The following is a 21,163-nucleotide window of genomic DNA, read 5'->3' on the forward strand; positions in this document are numbered from 1 at the left end:
CATGTGTTCTCCCGGGGAAGTTGTCCCAGAATCACGGGACCCTGGCAGTGGCGGGCTCCACAGGCTCCCAGGAGAGGAGGTGTGGGTAGTGACCTGTGATTGCACACAGGCTGCTTGGTGGCGGCAGCAGCAGCCTTAGCGTTTCATGCCTGTCTCTGGTGTCTGTGCTGATAGCCACACCTCACGCCTGTCTCGGAAGCTCATTTAGGTGGTGCTCTGAATCTCCTTTCCTTGTGCACCCCATAACAATGGTCGCTTGCCTCTTTGGCCATTCCAGACATTTTCCCAGACTCCCTCCCGGCCAGCTGTGGTGCACTAGCCCCTTTCAGGCTGTGTTCACACAGCCAACCCCAGTCCTTTCCCTGGGGTCTGACCTCCGAAGCCCAAGCCTCAGCTCCCAGCCCCCACCTGCCCTGGCAAGTGAGCAGACAAGCCTCTCAGGCTGGTGAGTGCTGGTCGGCACCAATCCTCTATGGAGGAATCTCTCTGCTTTGCTGTCTGCACCCCTGTTGCTGCACTCTCCTCTGCGGCTCCAAGGATTCTCCACCCTGCCCACCCCCTCTCCCCGCCAGTGAAGGGGCTTCTAGTGTGTGGAAACCTTTCCTCCTTCACGGCTCCCTCCCACTGGTGCAGGTCCCATCCCTATTCTTTTGTCTCTGTTTTTCCTTTTTTCTTTTACCCTACCCAGGTATGTGGGGAGTTTCTTGCCTTTGGGGAAGTCTGAGATCTTCTTCCAGCATTCAGTAGGTGTCCTGTAGGAGTTGTTCCACATGTAGATGTATTTTTGATGTATTTGTGGGGAGGAAGGTGATCTCCACGTCTTACTCCTCCGCCATATTGAAGGTCCTCCCTCCTGAAGCAGCACATTTAGTATTATAATTTTATGACTGGAAAGCATAACAGCTATTATTTTAATAATAGAAATTCCAGAAAGTAAAGCCAAAAGGAATCCTCTTGGCTGTAGGAGTATGCTGGATGGAACCCTCAGGGCAGTACTTTTCAAAGTGTGGGATGGGGGTCACCAAATCATAGGATTCCCAGTAAAATTTCCAAGAAGGCATACAATTTTTACATTAATAAAATGAGACTTTTAAAAATGAGAAATATTGATATGAAACATAACTCTAGGGGAGTAGTGGGATATGTGACAGAAATAGTTGTTTGGTGTCATATTCTAAAGTCTTGAATGTCACAGTGGTATAGGTGGTTGTATAGGTTGTATCCTGCATAACCCAGGGGGCTGTCATTCACAGCTGGATATGTGCACATCCTGAACAGCTGTGCATTGTGAACTTTGTACTTAATTTGGATAACAGTAGAGAATCTTTGAGTTGTTTTCACATCTAAGAGTAGTATGATTGTTGTTGAACCTTAAGGAAATTGATTTTGCAGCATCTTGTAAAATGATTCAAATTCCAGAAACATGAATGTAATAATATACCAAACTGGGTCTGTTAGAGACATAAACTGGGTTTGTAATATGTTTAGAAGAGACTGCAAAGCAAAAATGACTCTAAACCTTTTTCTCAAGTGACTTCTCAAAGGAGAATTGTTGTACCCTGATAGAAATAGAAAGGTCATGATTGGGACAGGGTAAGAGAGCGATTAGTTCTCCTTGAACATTTTGAATTACTATGAATGATTTTGTTATTAAATGGGCAACTTGCTATAATGCTTCTGACAGGGCTTTATTTTTCTTTGTCTTCTCTTTCAGGCTGAAGTCATTGATGTGAGTTATGGAAATGCAGATGATTTAAATAGGATTAAAAAAATGAAAAATGTCACAAATCAGATTGCACTCCTGAAATTAGGAAAACTGCCACTACTTTATAAGGTTGGTCCAATGGCTGTTATTTGGTGGTAGGGTGAATATTTTGTTCAGTTGGGGTTACATGTGCATCTGAGAACATGAAGAGAGAGAGGGAGTGTGTGTGTGTGTGTGTGTGTGTGTGTGTGTGTGAGAGAGAGAGAGAGAGGGAGAGCAACAGAGTGGAAAGAGAGAGAGGCATAGGGTATCGCAGGAAGATAACTTTTCCAAAATGGATAATTTTATATTAAGACCTTTAAGATATTGTGAGTTTGTGGGACCTTCAAAAAATTGGCATTTCCTTCATAATACCTATCTGGAATGCTAAAAATGAGAACCACAGTGTCCTCACGACATCTGCGAAACTTCTAATCTGTTATCTAATTACCATCTGCTTTATGTTAGACTAGTATCTCACTGATTTACACTCCTTAGTGATTAATTTTTGTCAACTGTGTAACTTCACAGTTACTGACTGTGCTCAGAAATTTAATTAAAATATAATATACTAAGGAAAAGCAGAATTTTGATTTATTTTATTTAAAGAGAAGTTTATTAACACTCATCCACCAGATGCATTTACATAATTAAAGCAGTTCAATCTAAGTATCTCATAATGAGCCACCACAATAGAGAGTCACTACTGCTCATTCTTACTTCATTTTCTTTTTCTATTAAAAAAGAATGATCAGTGTAGTTGTGTAGTTATGTCCCTGGAATGCTCTGGTTCTGAAGATGTATTGGATTTCTCCTCATTCAAACCTTTATGAGATTAGCTAATTCCCAGGAGCAAAAAATGTATCCAGAAATCTGTTGGCACACTCTGTAAGGACCCAAGAGAACATTCTGTGCCTATTTTTTATTTTCCAAGGATGCTCTTATACTTAAATCAATGTCTGATAGTAGATAATAGGCCAGAATTTTAAGATAGTCTTGAAAATATAATACACACTGATACGAATTTTTTGTAGGATAATTTGTCAGTATGTATTAAAGGCCTTAAAATAATCATTTTGACCCAATAATTCCATTTCAACAGTATATTCTAAAGGGGAAAAAAATCAGAGATGATGAACACAATGATTACCAATGATGTGAGAAAATATTTGAAATGATATATACATCCAGTTTAGCACTGAAAATTGTGCTACATTTGTACAGCTGAATACTATACAACAATTACAATGTAAAGAATATTTAATGATATGTGAAAATCCTCATAAGTCAAACAAATAAAATATAAAGAGGACATTTATAAGAATTATATAATAATGATTACATTTATTGGTACTTCTAAAAATAACATTGTTAGAAATATGGGTTAAATATTTTTCTAAGTGTTTTTTAATGTATTTTCACATTAATCTTTACAATAACCATAGTGTTGAGGTACAGATTATTATCTTCAATTTATAGATAAGTATCACAAGTGCATGAGGAAGGAAATAAGATAGCATATACTCTTTCCCCAAAAACAGCCCCAGTCTGGTAGAGGGGCAAAATGATGACATTTTAAATCAAGGGTACAGATTTGATCATGGTATGAGACTAGGCATTCTAATTACTTACTTAAGACAAGTGATTCAAATTGCTTAGAGGACATTTTATTACCAATAATCAGAAGAACTCTTCCTCTAGTTGTTTGGGGAAGAATGTTCTTTTCCAGATGTTTTAAAAGGGAAGTGGGAAACAAAGCACAACAGACCCACTTACCCATGGAGGATAAGTTCCAAGACTCCCAGTGGATGCCTGAAACCACAGTTAGTACCAAACCCTACATATACTATGCTTTTTCCTATACATATATACTTATGATAGTGTTTAATTTATAATTAGGCATAGTAAGAGATGAACAACAATAACTAATAATAAAATAGAGCATATAACAATATACTATAATAAAAATTATGTGTGATACCACCAACGTCATTCTGATAATTTAGAGGGCTGCTTAGTGACTAATGGGCAGGGTAGGATATACATCATGGATATGCTGGGCAAAGGGACAATTCACATCCTGGCTGGATGGAGTGGGACAGCCTGAGATGTCATCAAGCTACTCAGAACAGCCCATAATTTAAAACTTAGGAATAATATTTTTGGAATTTTCCATTCAGTGTACTTTGGACTGCACTTGACCACGAGCATCTGAAACCTCTAAAACTGAAACTATGGATAACAGGGAACTACTGTAACACTGCTTTGAGTACATTATATGAATCCTGCTTGTTCAACCTAAGAGTGATACAGATGACTAAAATGTTGTTTGTGGTAGGGGCCAATTATCTAAATTGGGTTGATGGGATTATGGATTTCTATTTCTTTATATTTTCTAAATTCCTAATGATTTTGTATATATTTTGTAAGGAAAAAAAGTCTAAAAATTCATGTTAAGATAAGGCATTTAAATTTTTTTCTAACAGTGTTTATAGGCCAAATACTCAAAATCCCTACCAGTAGATAATGGGTTAAAACATAGCCAGTTTCTTTTTATTTGACTGCTCCAGAGAATATTTACATTATGAAACCATTTGGCAAGGTCCACAAAGTACTGAAATAGTGGTTTATCTAGAGTAGGACACAGTTATTAAAACCCTGGTATATTTTCCCTGATCATCTTCCTTACAGGCCTATGAAGAGATTTAACAAAGAGGTCTGTGCAGAATTCCCCTTTAGACAGAGCCTTGCCACAAACTTGGCATTATCTTCTAGCCAGAGAAGAGAAAGCACTCTTTCTTTAACCTTTTAGATTCTATTCTAGGCATCTCTGTTTTCTGTAGATTGTCCCAGAGATTATGGAATCACTGATTCCATATCTGTTAATATATATTCACATTGTAAAAAAAAAAGAAAGCATGGTGTAGACAAGGTTATATAGCATGATTATAGCTGAACTTGCTTCACCTGTCCATCAAATATATTCCGAGGCTGAAATTGGAAAATGAGGTCATAGAATAATACAGCTGGGTTGAAAAAAAGGCAGAGGACCAATTGACTTCTATGTGAATTACAACTGTTACTCATGATTCCAAATGAGCATCTGGACTGGGAACATGGGGCTGAATGAGTAGAGAAAAGTTAATCGTATTTTAACTGTGCAGTAGTAACTAAATCATAGTTGAAAAAATGAATCTGGGAGGGAATCTCTGCATCTGAGATAAAGAGGGCAAAGGGGAAGCAAAATTGTGATATTACCTCCTAAAGAGAGTAGAAAAATAATCCGCAGTCAAGAAGGAGGAGATCTCATTAGTTTTATCATAAATGGTATGTATGTGTTAATTTAGTCACTAGGAAGGGATTGATGAAGTAATCCCCACATTTGTAGCAGGAGCTGTAAAAGGCAGATGGCTTCTAGCTCTAAGCCTTGATGTCCACACTTTGTTGCAGGAAAGGGCCAAGTCCTTCAGACCTAGCTTGTGCTAGTTTCCTTAAGCTTAAACCTTAGAGGAAAGGCTTTAGGTTTCTATGAGCTTTGTATTTATAGCAGTTTATTTTATAGGAGAGTGCTTTCATTCCTTAAGCTTTAAGACAAAATAGTCTTTTATCTGTCATGATGGATTTACTTAGATTTGTCTCAGTGACAATCTGAGACATAATAAAGCAGATCCAAAAACCCTTGCAAATTCCCAAATTGCTAAATAGCTCTCTAGTACGAAATTTATTTTATGAAAGGCAATAAAAGCATTTGGCTTTCTTTTAGAGTCATTTTCACAAAAAGCAGTAATAAAAAAAAAAAATTACTGTGTACGCCATGGCAGCTAGAAATTGAGTAAATCCCACTGAAATGTGGAAGATGGGCTATTATCTGGGTCCGCACCACATATAAGCCCCAAGTCTTGTAAGAGACAAATTTGCATATAGTAAAATTACAAATGAATAAATATCTTATGCCTTTTGTGCATGGTAAAGTTACACATGAAAATTAATAAATGCTGTTAAGAATTTTTCGTAAATGAAGTAACATACAGTACATTCCTAGTACTCACAGCTAGATAGTAAGATACTAGCAAATATTAGCTGTTTTTTGCATTTTCTTATATATCTTTTTATCCCTGTAACCACAATTTTAATGATTTGGTAATCCAATTGATTTTGTAGTTTCCTACAAATGAAACAGTTTCCTATCTATTCATCAGATAAGATTTGTATTTTAATATCAATTTTTCATTGTTTGGCCAGTGTATGACTTAACCAACTACCACTCAAGTCCATAAAGCATGCTTAAAGAGGAAGGCATTTTGGAAGAGCCTGGAGGGAAATGAGAGGTAGAAAACAATTGTTATGTGTTGATATTTTCAAATATTCAGTAGACTGTTTCCAACAGATTAGGAAAAAAGTAAACTTCATACTATTTGAATTTCAAACCCAATTTCATCTACAAAACAAGTAAATTTAAAACACTGAGTTGGGGGTTTAGTGAGGAAATCTCTATATTTGGTGATTTATCAATCAGTACTCAACAAGTGGGCAATAGGAAGATCAGTAAGAAATTCTCTAGTTTAGGTAAAGTAAATGCTGAGAAATACTATATTTTGAAACCTTACCTCACATAAGGCATTGACATGCTTTTCATATTTGCTGAACTATACTCTGTTTCATTTGCTCCACTCTCCTTTTTTTTCTGATGACAATTATTTAATCCTTATGATAACTGCATTCAAAAGAATTATTTTTTTTAAATTTCAGTTAAGAGAGAGCAGCATTACTCTACTACATGTGGTAGAAGTTTAGATGGTAGATCTAAAATTTAATTTTCATTTCCCCAAATTAACATATGATGCATTCAGCTAATAATTAGCATCAAAAATATGTGATATGAGAACCTTCAAGATGGTGGAGGAGTAAGGCATGGAGATCACCTTCCTTCCCACAAATACATCAAAAATACATCTACATGTGGAACAACTCCTTCAGAAAACCTACTGAAGGCTGGCAGAAGACCTCACAATTCCCCAAAGGCAAGAAACTCTCCATGTACCTGGGTAGGGCAAAAGAAAAAAGAAAAAACAGACAAAAGAATAAAGATGGGACCTGCACCTCTGGGAGGGAGCTGTGAAGGAGGAAAAGTTTCCACACACTAGGAAGCCACTTCACTGGCAGAGACGGGGGGTGGACGGGGGGGAAGGTTCAGAGCCACAGAGGAGAGTTCAGCAACAGGGGTGCAGAGGGCAAAGAGAGAGATTCCCGCACAGAGGATTGGTGCCGACCAACACTCACCAGCCCGAGAGGCTTGTCTGCTCACCCACCGGGGTGGGCGGGGGCTGGGAGCTGAGGCTCGGGTTTCGGAGGTCAGACCCCAGGGAGAGGACTGGGGTTGGCGGCCTGAACACAGCCTGAAGGGGGATAGTGCACCACAGCTAACGGGGAGAGAGTCCAGGAAAAAGACTGGAACTGCCTAAGAGGCAAGAGACCATTGTTTCGAGGTGCGGGAGGAGAGGAGATTCAGAGCACCACCTAAACGAGCTTCAGAGATAGGCGTGAGCCGTTGTTATTAGTGTGGACACCAGAGACGGGAATGAAACACTAAGGCTGCTGTTGCAGCCACCAAGAATCCCGTGTGAAAGCACAGGTCACTATCCACACCTCCCTTCCTGGGAGCCTGTGCAGCCTGCCACTTCCAGGGTTCCGTGATCCATGGACAATTTCCCCGGAAGAACACACAGCATGCCTCAAGCTGTTGCAAAGTCACACTGGCCTCTGTCACCGCAGGCTGGCCCCGCATTCTGTACCCCTCCCTCCCACCGGCCTGAGTGAGCCAGAGCCCCCTAATCAGCCACTCCTTTAACTCCCTCCTGTCTGGGCGAAGAACACATGCCAGAGGGCTACCTACATGCAGAGGTGGGGCCAAATCCAAAGCTGAACCCCAGGAGCTGTGCAAACAAAGAAGAGAAAGGGAAATCTCTCCCAGCAGCCTCAGAAACAGCAGATTAAATCCCCATAATCAACTTGAAGTACGCTGCATCTGTGGAACACCTGAATTGACAATGAACTATCCCAAAATTGAGGTGGTGGACTTTGGGAGCAAATGTAGACTTGGTGTTTTCTGTATGCAGCTGACTAGTTTCTGATTTTTATGTTTATCTCAGTATAGTTTTTAGCGCTTGTTATCATTGGTGGATTTATTTATTGGTTTGCTTGCTCTTTTTAAAAAATTTTTTAAATTACATATTATATTTTTTATTTTAATAATTTTCTTTAATTTTGTATTTTAATAACTTTGTTTTATTTTATTTATTTATTTATTTATTTTTCTTTCTTTTTTTTTCTCCCTTTTATTCTGAGCCATGTGGCTAACAGGGTCTTGGTGCTCTGGCCAGGTGCCAAGCCTGAGCCTCTGAGGTAGGAGAGACAAGTTCAGGACATTGGACCACTAGAGACATCCCAGCCCCACATAATAGAAATTGGCGAGAACTCTCCCAGAGATCTCCGTCTCAACGCTAAGACCCAGCTCCACTCAACAACCAGCAAGCTACAATGCTGGACACCCCATGCAAAACACTTAGCAAGATAGGAACACAAACCCACCCACTAGTAGACAGGCTGACTAAAATCATAACAAACTCACAGACAACCCAAAACACAACACTGAACGTGGTCCTGCCCACCAGAAAGACATGATCCAGCCTCATCCACCAGAACAAAGGCACCAGTCCCCTCCACCAGGAAGCCTCCACAACCCACTGAACAACCTTACCCACTGGGGCAAACACCAAAAACAATGGGAACTACAAACCTGTAGCCTGCAAAAAAGGAGACCCCACACAGTAAGTTAAGCAAAATGAGAAAACACAGAAATACGCAGCAGATGAAGGAGGAAGGTAAAAACCCACCTGACCAAACAAATGAAGAGGAAATAGGCAGTCTACCTGAAAAAGAATACAGAGTAATGATAGTAAAGATGATCCAAAATCTTGGAAATAAAATAGAGAAAATACAAGAAACTTTTAACAAGGACCTAGAAGAAGTAATGAGCAAACAAACAATAATGAACACCACAATAAATGAAATTGAAAATTCTCTGGAAGGAATCAATAGCAGAATAACTGAGGCAGAAGAACAGATAAGTGACCTGGAAGATTAAAAAGTGGAAATACCTACCACAGAGCAGAATAAAGAAAAAAGAATGAAAAGAATTGAGGACATTCTCCGAGATTTCACGGGCAACATTAAACACACTGACATTCGAATTATAGGGGTCCCAGAAGAAAAAGAGAAAAATAAAGGGACCGAGAAAATATTTGAAGAGATTATAGTTGAAAACTTCCCTAACATGGGAAAGGAAATAGCCACCCAAGTGCAGGATGCACAGAGAGTCCCAAACAGGATAAATCCAAGGAGAAACGTGCCAAGATAACATATTAATCAAACTATCAAAAATTAAATACAAAGAAAAAATTTTAAAAGCAGCAAGGGAAAAACAACAAGTAACATACAAAGGAATCCCCATAAGGTTAACAGCTGATCATTCAGAGAAACTCTGCAAAGCAGAAGGGAGTGGCAAGACATATGTAAAGTGATGAAAGGGAAAAACCAACAACCAAGATTACTCTACCCAGCAAGGATCTCATTCAGATTCGACAGAGAAATTAAAACCTTTACAGAAAAGCAAAAGCTAAGAGAATTCAGCACCACCAAACCAGCTTTACAACAAATGCTAAAGGAACTTCTCTAGGCAGGAAACACAAGACAAGGAAAAGACCTACAATAACAAACCCAAAACAATTAAGAAAATGGTAATAGGAACATACATACTGATAACTACCTTAAATGTAAGTGGTTTAAATGCTCCCACCAAAAGACAGACTGGCTGAATGGATACAAAAACAAGACCCATATATACGCTGTCTACAAGAGACCCACTTCAGACCTAGGGACACACACAGACTGAAAGTGAGCAGATGGAAAAAGATATTCCATGCAAATGGAAATCAAAAGAAAGCTGGAGGAGCAATTCTCATATTAGACAGAATAGAATTTAAAAGACTATTACAGGAAACAAAGAAGGACACTACATAATGATCAAAGGATCAATCCAAGAAGAAGTTATAGCAATTGTAAATATTTCTGCACCCAACATAGGAGCACCTCAATACATAAGGCAAATGCTAACAGCCATAAAAGGGGAAATAGACAGAAATGCAATAATAGTAGGGGACTTTAGCACACCACTTTCACCAATGGACAGATCAATCAAAGTGAAAATAAACAAGGAAACACAAGCTTTAAGTGACACATTAAACAAGAAGGACTTAATTGATATTTATGGGCATTCCATCCAAAAACAACAGAATACACTTTCTTCTCAAGTGCTCATGGAACATTCTCCAGGATAGATCATATCTTGCATCACAAATCAAGCCTTGGTAAATTTAACAAACTTGAAATCATATCAAGTATCTTTTCCAACCACAATGCTATGAGACTAGATATCAATTAGAGGAAAAAAACTGTAAAAAATACAAACACATGGAGGCGAAACAATAGGCTACTAAATAACCAATAGATCACTGAAGAAATCAAAGAGGAAATCAAAAAATACCTAGAAACAAATGACAATGAAAAAACGATCACCCAAAACCTATGGGATGTACCAAAGCAGTTCTAAGAGGGAAGATTATAGCAATACAGTCCTACCTCAAGAAACAAGAAAACTCTCAAATAAACAACTAACTTTACACCTGAAGCAATAAGAGAGAGAATAACAAAATAACCCCAAAGTTAGCAGAAGGAACGAAATCATAAAGATCAGATCAGAAATAAATGAAAAAGAACTGAAGGAAACGATAGCAAAGATCAACAAAACTAAAAGCTTGTTCCTTGAGAAGATAAACAAAATTGATAAACCATTAGCCAGACTCATCAAGAAAAAAAGGGAGAAAATTCAAATCAACAGAATTAGTAATGAAAAGGGAGAAATAACAACTGATACTGCAGAAATGTAAAGGATCATGAGATTACTACAAGCAACTCTATGCCAATAAAATGGACAACCTGGAAGAAATGGACCAATTCTTAGGAAAGCACAACCGTCCGAGACTGAACCAGGGAGAAATAGAAAATATAAACAGACCAGTCACAAGCACTGAAATTGAAAGTGTGATTAAAAATCTTCCAACAAAAGCCCACAGCCAGTTGGCTTCACAGGTGAATTCTATCAAACATTCAGAGAAGAGCTAACATCTATCCTTCTCAAACTCTTCCAAAATATAGCAGGGGGAAGAACACTCCCAAACTCATTCTACGAGGTCACCATCATCCTGATACCAAAACCAGGCAAACATGTCAAAAACAAAAGAAAACTGCAGGCCAGTATTTCTGATGAACAAAGATGCAAAAATCCTCAACAAAATACTAGCAAAGGGAATCCAACAACATATTAAAAGGATCAAACACCATGATCAAGTGGGGTTTATCCCAAGAATGCAAGGATTCTTCAATATATGCAAATCAATCAATGTGAAACGCCATATTAACAAATTGAAGAAGAAAAACCATATGATCATCTCAATAGATGCAGAAAAAGCTTTTGACAAAATTCAACACCATTTATGATAAAAAAAACTTTCCAGAAAGTAGGCATAGAGGGAACTTACCTCAACATGATAGAGACCATATATGACAAACCCACAGCCAACATCGTTCTCAGTGGTGAAAAACTGAAACCATTTCCACTAAGATCAGGAACAAGACAAGGTTGCCCACTCTCACCACTATTATTCAACATAGTTTTGGAAGTTTTAGCCACAGCAATCAGAGAAGAAATAAAAATAAAAGGAATCCAAATAGGAAAGAAGCAGTAAAACTGTCACTGTTTGCAGATGACATGATACTATACGTAGAGAATCTTAAAGATGCTACCAGAAAGCTACTAGAGCTAATGAATGAGTTTGGTAAAGTAGCAAGATAAAAATTAATGCACAGAAATCTCTTGTATTCCTATACACTAATGATGAAAAATCTGAAAGAGAAGTTAAGGAAATACTCCCATTTACCATGTCAAGAAAAAGAATAAAATACCTAGGAATAAACCTATCTAAGGAGACAAAAGACCTGTATGCAGAAAACTATAAGACACTGATGAAAGAAATTAAAGATGATACAAACAGATGGAGAGATATACCCTGTTCTTGGATTGGAAGAATCAACATTGTGAAAATGACTATACTACCCAAAGCAATGTACAGATTCGATGCAATCCCTATCAAACTACCAATGGCATTTTTCACGGAAGTCGAACAAAAATTTTCACAATTTGTATGGAAACACAAAAGACCCCAAATTGCCAAAGCAATCTTGAGAAAGAAAAATGGAGCTGGAGGAATCAGGCTCCCTGACTTCAGACTATACCACAAAGCTACAGTGATCAAGATAGTATGGTACTGGCACAAAAACAGAAATACAGATCAATGTAACAGGATAGAAAGTCCAGAGATAAACCCACACACATATGTTCACCTTATCTTTGACAAAGGAGGCAAGAGTATACAATGGAGAAAAGACAGTCTCTTCAATAAGGGGTGCTGGGAAACTGGACAGCTACATGTAAAAGCATGAAATTAGAACACTCCCTAACACCATACAGAAAAATAAACTCAAAATGGATTAAAGACCTAAATGCAAGGCCAGGGACTGTAAAATTCTTAGAGGAAAACATAGGCAGAACACTCTATGACATAAATCACAACAAGATCCTTTTTGACCCACCTCCTACAGAAATGGAAATAAAAACAAAAATAAACAAATGAGACCTAATGAAACTTAAAAGCTGTCGCACTGCAAAGGAAACCATAAACAAGACGAAAAGACAACCCTCAGATTGGGAGAAAATATTTGCAAATGAAGCAACTGACAAAGGATTAACCTCCAAAATATACAAGCAGCTCATGCAGCATCAGAAAAACAAACAACCCTATAGAAAAATGGGCAGAAGACCTAAACAGACATTTCTCCAAAGAATATATACAGATTTCCAACAAACACATGAAAGAATGCTCAACATCACTAATCATTAGAGAAAGGCAAATCAAAACCACAGTGAGGTAGCACCTCACACCAGTCAGAATGGCCATCATCAAAAAATCTACAAACAATAAATGCTGAAGAGGGTGTGGAGATAAGGGAACCCTCTTGCACTGTTGGTAGGAATGTAAATTGATACAGCCACTCTGGAGAGCATTATGGAGGTTCCTTACAAAACTAACAATAGAAGTACCATATGACCCAGCAATCCCACACTGAGCATATATCCTGAGAAAACTATAATTCAAAAAAAGTCATGTACCACAATGTTCATTGCAGCAGTATTTACAATAGCCAGGACATGGAAGCAACCTAAGTGTCCATCGACTGATGAATGATTAAAGAAGATGTGGCACATGTATACAATGGAATATTGCTCAGCCATAAAAAGAAATGAAATTGTGTTATTTGTAGTGATGTGCATGGACGTAGAATCTGTCATACAGAGTGAAGTAAGTCAGAAAGAGAAAAACAAATACCGTATGCTAACACAAATATATGGAATCTAAAAAAAAAATTAGTTCTGAAGAACCTAGGGTCAGGAAAGGAGTAAAGATGCAGACGTAGAGAATGGTCTTGAGGACACCGGGAGGGGGAAGGTTATTCTGGGACGAAGTGAGAGAGTAGCATTGACACATATACACTATCAAATGTAAAATAGTTAGCTAATGGGAAGCAGCAGCATAGCACAGGGAGATCAGCTTGGTGCTTTGTGACCACCTAGAGGGGTGGGATAGGGAGAGTGTGAGGGAGACGCAAGAGGTAGGAGATACGGGGATATATATATACATATAGTTGATTCACTTTGTTATACAGCAGAAACTAACACAACATTGTAAAGCAATTATACTCCTACAAAGATGTTAAAAAAGAATGTGGTACCCAGTACAATAGTACAACAATGTGCATAAAAAAGGAACTCAGTATTTTTTGAATATAAGATATTCATGGTGTGTGTGTGTGGTGTATGTATGTGCACATTGGTACAGACTTATGTGTCATGTGACATGCTGGGAAAGTAAGAAAGAAGAGAAAGACTCCTTCCTTATTGAAACTTTTGATGCATTATCATTTTCCCTGGTATTGATGAAGCTAGCAGATCTATTTACATGATAGTCTGTGAATATTTCAGATGAAAAAAAAAATTTAATTCAGTGTCATTGCATGATTTGGGGGGTATAGTTTTGTATGTGGAGGCAAAGTTGCTTCTTTTTTAAGACACTTTTGGAAGGCATTTTATGAACCAAAAGAAGTGAACACTATCTTGATACTTAGAAAGGGTATGCTTGTTCACTGGCTGATTTAATGAGGCACTTCCTACCCTGTTGTCAGAAGTAATTACAAAAGACCAGTGCTCTGTATTTTGTAATTGTACGAGTCCAGAGCTGCTACACTGCTCACAGAAAACATGGTCAGGACTAGAACACAAAATCAGAATACAATGGTTTAATGTATTTAAAAGCCAAATCTGCTATTATTTTTTTTTAATCAGAATGTTTTCCATTTTCCACTGACTGTCTTTAGTTATTTTTCTAAATGTTTTAAACCAAATATTACCATATCTACAAAAGGTAATTTTTGTTGAAAAACAACTTCAATCATAAGTTATAATAGAAGAACTTTAGACTGAGTGTTATTCTGCCATTTAGCAGTCAGACTTTAAGAAAGTGCATTTAGAATGAGGATAACTAATCCTGAATACTTCCGATCGTATACCTAAAATTAAAGTATTTTTCATGGATTAAAACCAAATTAAGGTATGTCTACAAATCTTCAGTCTGTTGTGAATGATTCCCATAACTAAGAAGTCATGCCTGTATTTTACCTTCATGATAATATAATTACTTTTATTGACTGACCATTTAAATATTGGGAAATCATAACTAGTGACATCATTCATTAGAGGCCTTGATTTTTGCATTATCTTATTGTAGTATGTTAAGCGTAAATCATCCTCATGCATTCATGAAAGTTTGGTAGTATAAGAAAAGGTGCTAAGCATTTTGTTTGTCTTAAATATTATAATATAAACTAAGAAAAGCAAGAAATCAAGAAAGAAGTCAGACAGAAAGGGAGGAGGGAAGGAAGGATAGAAGGAAAGAAAGAAAACAGCACTTAATTCCCCCCTAGTTCATGCCCTAAAATTACATTTCAGAAATCTTTTTTATACATTATATATTACTCTAAAATCCAAAAGAGTAAGTTTCACACATATTTTAATTTTTGAGGAATTATTTGGACACACCAGCATAGATGTCTCTATGATAATAACATCTGGCTTTGTGGTAGTTCTGAGCTATCCTTTCACATTTTAACTTTTCCTTCTCTCCCTCTGTCTGGTTGACGCTTTTCATTTTTTCCTGCTGTAGATGGGTTTCCCAGTCTTTCCAATGCGTTGTATTTGTTCTGTATTCAACAGGTGATTTATTTTCAGTAGTGAAGTACAGCATGGCAGGATGCAAAGATGGTAGAGACAGGCTCAAGTTCAAGCTTGATGTTTATGTGACCTTGGGATATTATGTAACCCCTCTGAAGTTTTAAAGTTTCTTTGTTTTTTTAACCTCAAAATGACGATAAAAGTAATCCCAACTCACAAGCTTGTGTGAGCATTAAATCTTAAAATGCATTCATAATTCTTAATAAATATTAGTTACTATTAGTAAGCCCTTAAAATCTGAATAAGATTCTAAAGAGAAACGATATGAGTTTAATAATGGGGAATGACAGCTCTCTCAAAATTCCAAAACTGAACTGCATGTAATAATATCAATACTAGATGAATCTATTATAGAAATATGGTCTCTCAAGATTGCACTTTTGCATTATTTAACAGTAAGGATTATGCTGATACTATGTAGCATACTTTGAATCTTAAATAAAAAATCTAAAGCTGCCTCTAATGATTTTTGTGGAATAAGGCAGGTATAAGTAAGTGGAGAAATGAATGTTAAAAATAAATATAACTTGATTATTAAGGATGAATATAAACAGTGACCTAAAAGGATGGTAGATGCTTTTGATTTTTACATTTTTCAGTATTAATGCATAGACTTTTTTGTGAGGTGATAGAATTATGTAATATTAAGAAAATAATATTGTCTTAGGAATTAAAACTATATTACAATTATAGTAGTTATATAAACATCTAATACAAATTTTAAACTATTTTGAAAGTTGAGGTATCATGTATGTTTCCAAAACATCATGAAATTGCCTACATCATAAGGCTGTTGTAAAAATTAATTTAAAAAATACATGTAAGTACACAACACAATGCCAAGAACATACTAAGCACTCATTAAAAGAAAGCTAATATTTTATTTAATCACATTAAAAATTTTATTAAATATTACATTTTCTGCTTGAATTCCATTTTTCTTAATGGTCACCATCCTATGTGATCAAAAATCTAAGACCTTATCATTTGCTAAATAGTATAATCCCAGCCTTGTTTGTTTAAGTAAAGGCTCAGTACTTCAGTAAATGGTTTAGATTATTGCAAGAATGATTATGATGTTGAAACTTTAGTTCAACATTTTCTTACAGTTTGAATTTAGAATATCCTAAAACTGATGTGGAGATTTTGCATAGTTCCTTTCACTTCTTTGTTGATATTTTATAGAGGTCATGGGTGTTAACAATTTTTTTAATTAAAAAATAGATAAACCCTTGGCTCTACATTAACAAAGTTTTAAAAGAACCCACTTGATGTCTAATTATTAATCACTATACGGCACTAAGTTCTTTTTTGCTGTTTTTTCTCATTCATTTTCTTATGATAAAAGTAGATTAATTATTACTTTGCTCTGGAACACATTGGTAACGAGTCCTGGGCAGCAACTTGGATTTTACTAATTTGCTGTTGTTATAAAATATGTGAAGACAGAGTTAAATTACTTCTGGAAAGAAACATCATTGAAAAAAATTAATATTGGGGGAAAAAAATACCTCTTCTTAAAATTTATGTAATTAAAGTTACAGCTACAAAATGTATCTATTTTTGAATTCAATAGACTTCTTATTTTTATAACAACCTTTAGTAAGCTATAAGACCTGATGTAGCTACACAAGCTTAAAATATTTTCACCTGAACTTTGAAAACAATATACACTCAAAATATTATTTTAATAAGTAATTAGTAACAGGTATTTATTATTTTCATAAATATTAAATTGCTTTTTAACTGAAAATATGTTTTTACTGTGTTTATGCAAAAGTTATTGGGAAGGTTTTATAGCTCCATATATATTATAGTTAAGAATAAAGTGTTTTTGGTTTTTATAATGTGCTGGTGGAAAAAAAAGCCTTTCTATTACAGGTTTTTTAAAAAGTTACTTTTCTTTACTAGATTTGCATTTCCAAATTTTATGAAATCTTTACATCAATTTTGTATATTTTCTCTTGTATTGCATTTTAGATTATACCTTGTAATCTCATTTAGCATAATAAATTTGTTTTCTTAACTTAATAATTAATAAATTATTTGAATAGTATAATCATGTAATATCTAAATTTTAAAACTCTGACAACACCAAGAATTTCAGCCATTATTAGAATAATTCCATTCTTTAAATCAATTTTGTACTGGAAAGTTTAGAAAAATTAAAGTGTCTATAATCCCAGAAATACATGTAGAATAATAGCAGACTTAAATTTGGACTAATATTCACAATCAAAGAAGAACTATAAGTAGATCCTTCAGAGAAAATTATGTTTGCTCTTCAATTTACAATTATAATTTTCTGTTTTAATCTAAATCTATTAAGTTGTTAAAATTACTATCCCTACCTGTCAATAAAGAACATGCTTATTTTTCATAAGTGCATAAATTACCCATATCAAACTTCTTTCATAATTCTCACACAAAGACAATTCCCAAACAGTTTTAGGTTAAATTTCATCGTGTATAAAATGAGTGAATGAAATGCAGGAGGAACGCTTACAGTTTTAACATGCCATCCTTACTTCACACTGGTCTAATACCCAAATTAATAGCTGTTCTAATACAGTTTCTTTGCTTTTAAATAATAGCATGTCTGTAATTAAATAATAGTACAACTTGGTGATGGTATTATGGACATCTGTGATATCTAATTTATATCTATATAATTTGTTATAATCCAGTTTAATTTTAGTTTTGTTAAGAAAACAACAGTTTTAACACTTTGCTTTGCCTTATATTTTAGATGATACCAAACTCTCTTCTCAGTTTTATACACTTTACAAGCTCAAGGATTCTTTTTTTTTTTTTAAGGAATGTAGTTTATTTATTTATTTATTTATGGCTGTGTTGGGTCTTCGTTTCTGTGCGAGGGCTTTCTCTAGTTGCTGCAAGTGGGGGCCACTCTTCATTGTGGTGCGCGGGCCTCTCACTATCGCGGCCTCTCTTGTTGTGGAGCACAGGCTCCAGACGCGCAGGCTCAGTAGTTGTGGCTCACGGGCCTAGTTGCTCCGCGGCGTGTGGGATCTTCCCAGACCAGGGCTCGAACCCGTGTCCCCTGCATTGGCAGGCAGATTCTCAACCACTGCGCCACCAGGGAAGCCCTCAAGGATTCTTTAACTTCAGAGTAGAACTAGTTTAAAAATAATTGTAATATTCAGCAGATTAAAATGGAATTGTCTTTTCTCCAAAGTTACTGTTATATTACAGATGGGCAAGCATTGTTCTACCCATTTCAAATCCTTCCTTATTGAGAAGTTTTACGTGACTTCCTTACCAGGTTATCTAAACCTTTCACACATGTGTGATGTGCCTGGATTAAATTTTTTTTTCTTTAGAATTGTAAACAAAATTAAGCAAATTAGCATATGTTGGCTTCCTGTGGTATTATGTGTGCTAACATATTCTGTATGTTTTAATATTTGTAGTTATTGCTGTCAACATGTTTTCATGTACACAGCCTATTTCAAAGTAAACCAAAGATATAGGTAACTGCAGGATATGATTCTGATTGGGTCAGAAGATTTATTGGTGAGATCATTAATAAAATAATTTAATTTCTCAAATTTTTAAAGTTGTCTGCAGTATTCTCAGCTTCTTTATTACCTGTCATTCTTAGGCAACAAAGCTAAATGGCAGAAAGTGTTTAATGCTCAGTCAGAAACAAAGAGGTCTGGAGAAGATATCAGAGTAACCTGTGTGGGAAACAATGAAGTGAAACATGGCTACAAATGGTGTACTATAGGTGATGATTGCAAAACATGTACAAAATTATTTTTCTTGGGTTTTTAAAAAATTCCGAGTATGAACTATTACATATGTAGATTTATTTTCTTTTATTTGGCTTGGCTTCATTATTTGTGTGTTTTAACTGATTATAAAACAGGTAGGTAAAATATATTTTAACAATAAGGTAGATCAGACAGCCAGTAAGCCAGGAAAGGCTTGTGTTTTATAATTAATTTGAGGTTGTTTAAAATTCTGATGAAATAGAAAGTTACCTTTTGCCCTGAGGCTGGGAAATACATACATGCAGATGGCAATAAGTAGGCAGGGTATGCGACCACGTTCATGTGATTTGGGAGGTTTCGGGGAGTCCTCTCTGGCTGAAATTATATCCATTAAATGCTGGAAATTAGAAGTTACTTCTTCATATATTTAATGGGAAATTTCTTAAGATGTCACTATACATAAGATAATTAGAAAGATTTTATTAAAAGGTAATTGATATCAGTATAATGCCAATTCAGTATCCTTAGCATAGGGATAAAGTAGGTATACTTTATCTGGATGATGGGGCTTGGAGTAGAATAGGTGACTAAAGGCAGATTTGAATTTGTCACAATTCTGACCTGGGTGGCCTTTGTTGGATACATTTGCATCAGTTGTTTATTTGTACTTGTAGTAAATTTCTATCTCACATCCCCTGGCTAAAGTATAGAATATGACCAGTTACATGAGCTTGGAATCCCAGCTCTACCACTTAAATTGCTATGAGTCAGTCTTCAAACCTTTTAACCTCTGTAAGACTTAATTTTCTTTCTTATAAAACCAGTATAATAATGGTCACCTAGCTTTTAGTAAATGCTCGATAAATGTTCCTTATTATTGTTGTGTTGTAACCAGATAAAAGAACAGTTCTTATTGTCACTGAGGATTTTTAAAAAACATAGTTACCCAAATAATATCTGTGTGACAATGTAATTTTCTTTCAGGTACATTGTCTCATGTAAACACCCATAGTCCTCACAAAATCGTGATGAAATAGGCATGGTCACAGCTCTGTAGTGAGTAACTTAGTCTCAGAGTGTCTTCCTCAATGTCATACCTGGATTACACAGGAGGGATAGGGCTGTTATTCCAAACCCAGTGTACTTTCTGCACCCCACAGCTCATTAATGTATCTGTATTTATGAAAGAACCTTTAAGATACCTTTTCCAGACCTTAGCGCCACTATGGCTTCAGTCATGGTTCTTCACAACTAAACAAAGAGTTTTCAGATGACTTTCAAATGATTCAGAGTGAGAAAGATACACATGAAAAATAAAGCAAATGTGAGGAAAAAGATAACATCTGGAGAAGTCAGGTGATTAGTATGTGAATGTTAATCCTACTGTATTTTTCATTTCAATTGACATCTTCAAAATAAAAATTTGGGGGAGGGCTGTGGTGAGAGTGGACTAAATCAGGATTCTCAACAGGTGCCTGTAAATTCTTCTGTTTTAACGTTAATTTAGCTTATTCCCCCCTCCGTGGGAGCTGATTGAGTGGTTACAAGACGTGCTTTCCATTTGGACAAGATTTCTCATTTATGTCGGGAGTCTTTCTGTTGGCTTCTGCTCTTAGTCAGTCAGGTGTATTAATCAGAGAATTCAGATTTACCAGTTTAGATGTCCAAAATCTGACTTGATTTAGTGGGTAAAAAATGTCACTTGATATTCTCTTTGAAATATGGTAAAAATCAACTGGTGGGTTGGATATGGTCATTAAGGTTAAATCCCTCTTCATCCACATTGACTAAATTTAGATATTTTTATCAGATTAATGACATCCAGGAAGACATAGCCTTAGGCATCTAAAGAAAAGAAAGCTGAATGTGAATTGGTGTTGAATTTGCTCCCAAAAAAGAGTGCCTGGTGAAATCATGGGGCCCTTGTATATCTGAGCTCGTTTATTATTAGAGAAGAGTTCTCATTAACTTGTTCAGGAAAGTGTTGCCATTAAATCTTATCTTGAATGAGAGGAATTTGTAACCTGAAAATGTTTATGAATATTTCATAAGAATCGTCTTAGGGTGCATGCTTGTATGTGATAGCCTGGCAAAGGTTGACAGATATGTAGAATATTGTAATGACTTGATGGATGCATATGGAATGTTTAATGGGAAAGTGAGAAG

At 36.1% G+C, this 21,163-nt stretch overlaps 1 protein-coding gene across 5 annotated transcripts in view; it reads left to right on the forward strand.

Moving 5' to 3' along the window:
• Window positions 1-21,163, forward strand: part of NAALADL2 (N-acetylated alpha-linked acidic dipeptidase like 2) — a 1,434,969-nt gene that overhangs the window by 784,232 nt on the left and 629,574 nt on the right. For all 5 annotated transcript variants that reach the window (XM_082458958.1, XM_082458959.1, XM_082458957.1 and 2 more), the window contains one exon: window positions 1,715-1,834. In XM_082458958.1, the coding sequence (XP_082315084.1) occupies window positions 1,715-1,834 (120 nt within the window). The remainder of the gene's footprint in view (window positions 1-1,714; window positions 1,835-21,163) is intronic.

Source organism: Balaenoptera physalus (assembly GCF_965194825.1).
Source record: "Balaenoptera physalus genome assembly, chromosome: 4".
NCBI classification, from domain to species: Eukaryota; Metazoa; Chordata; class Mammalia; order Artiodactyla; family Balaenopteridae; genus Balaenoptera; species Balaenoptera physalus.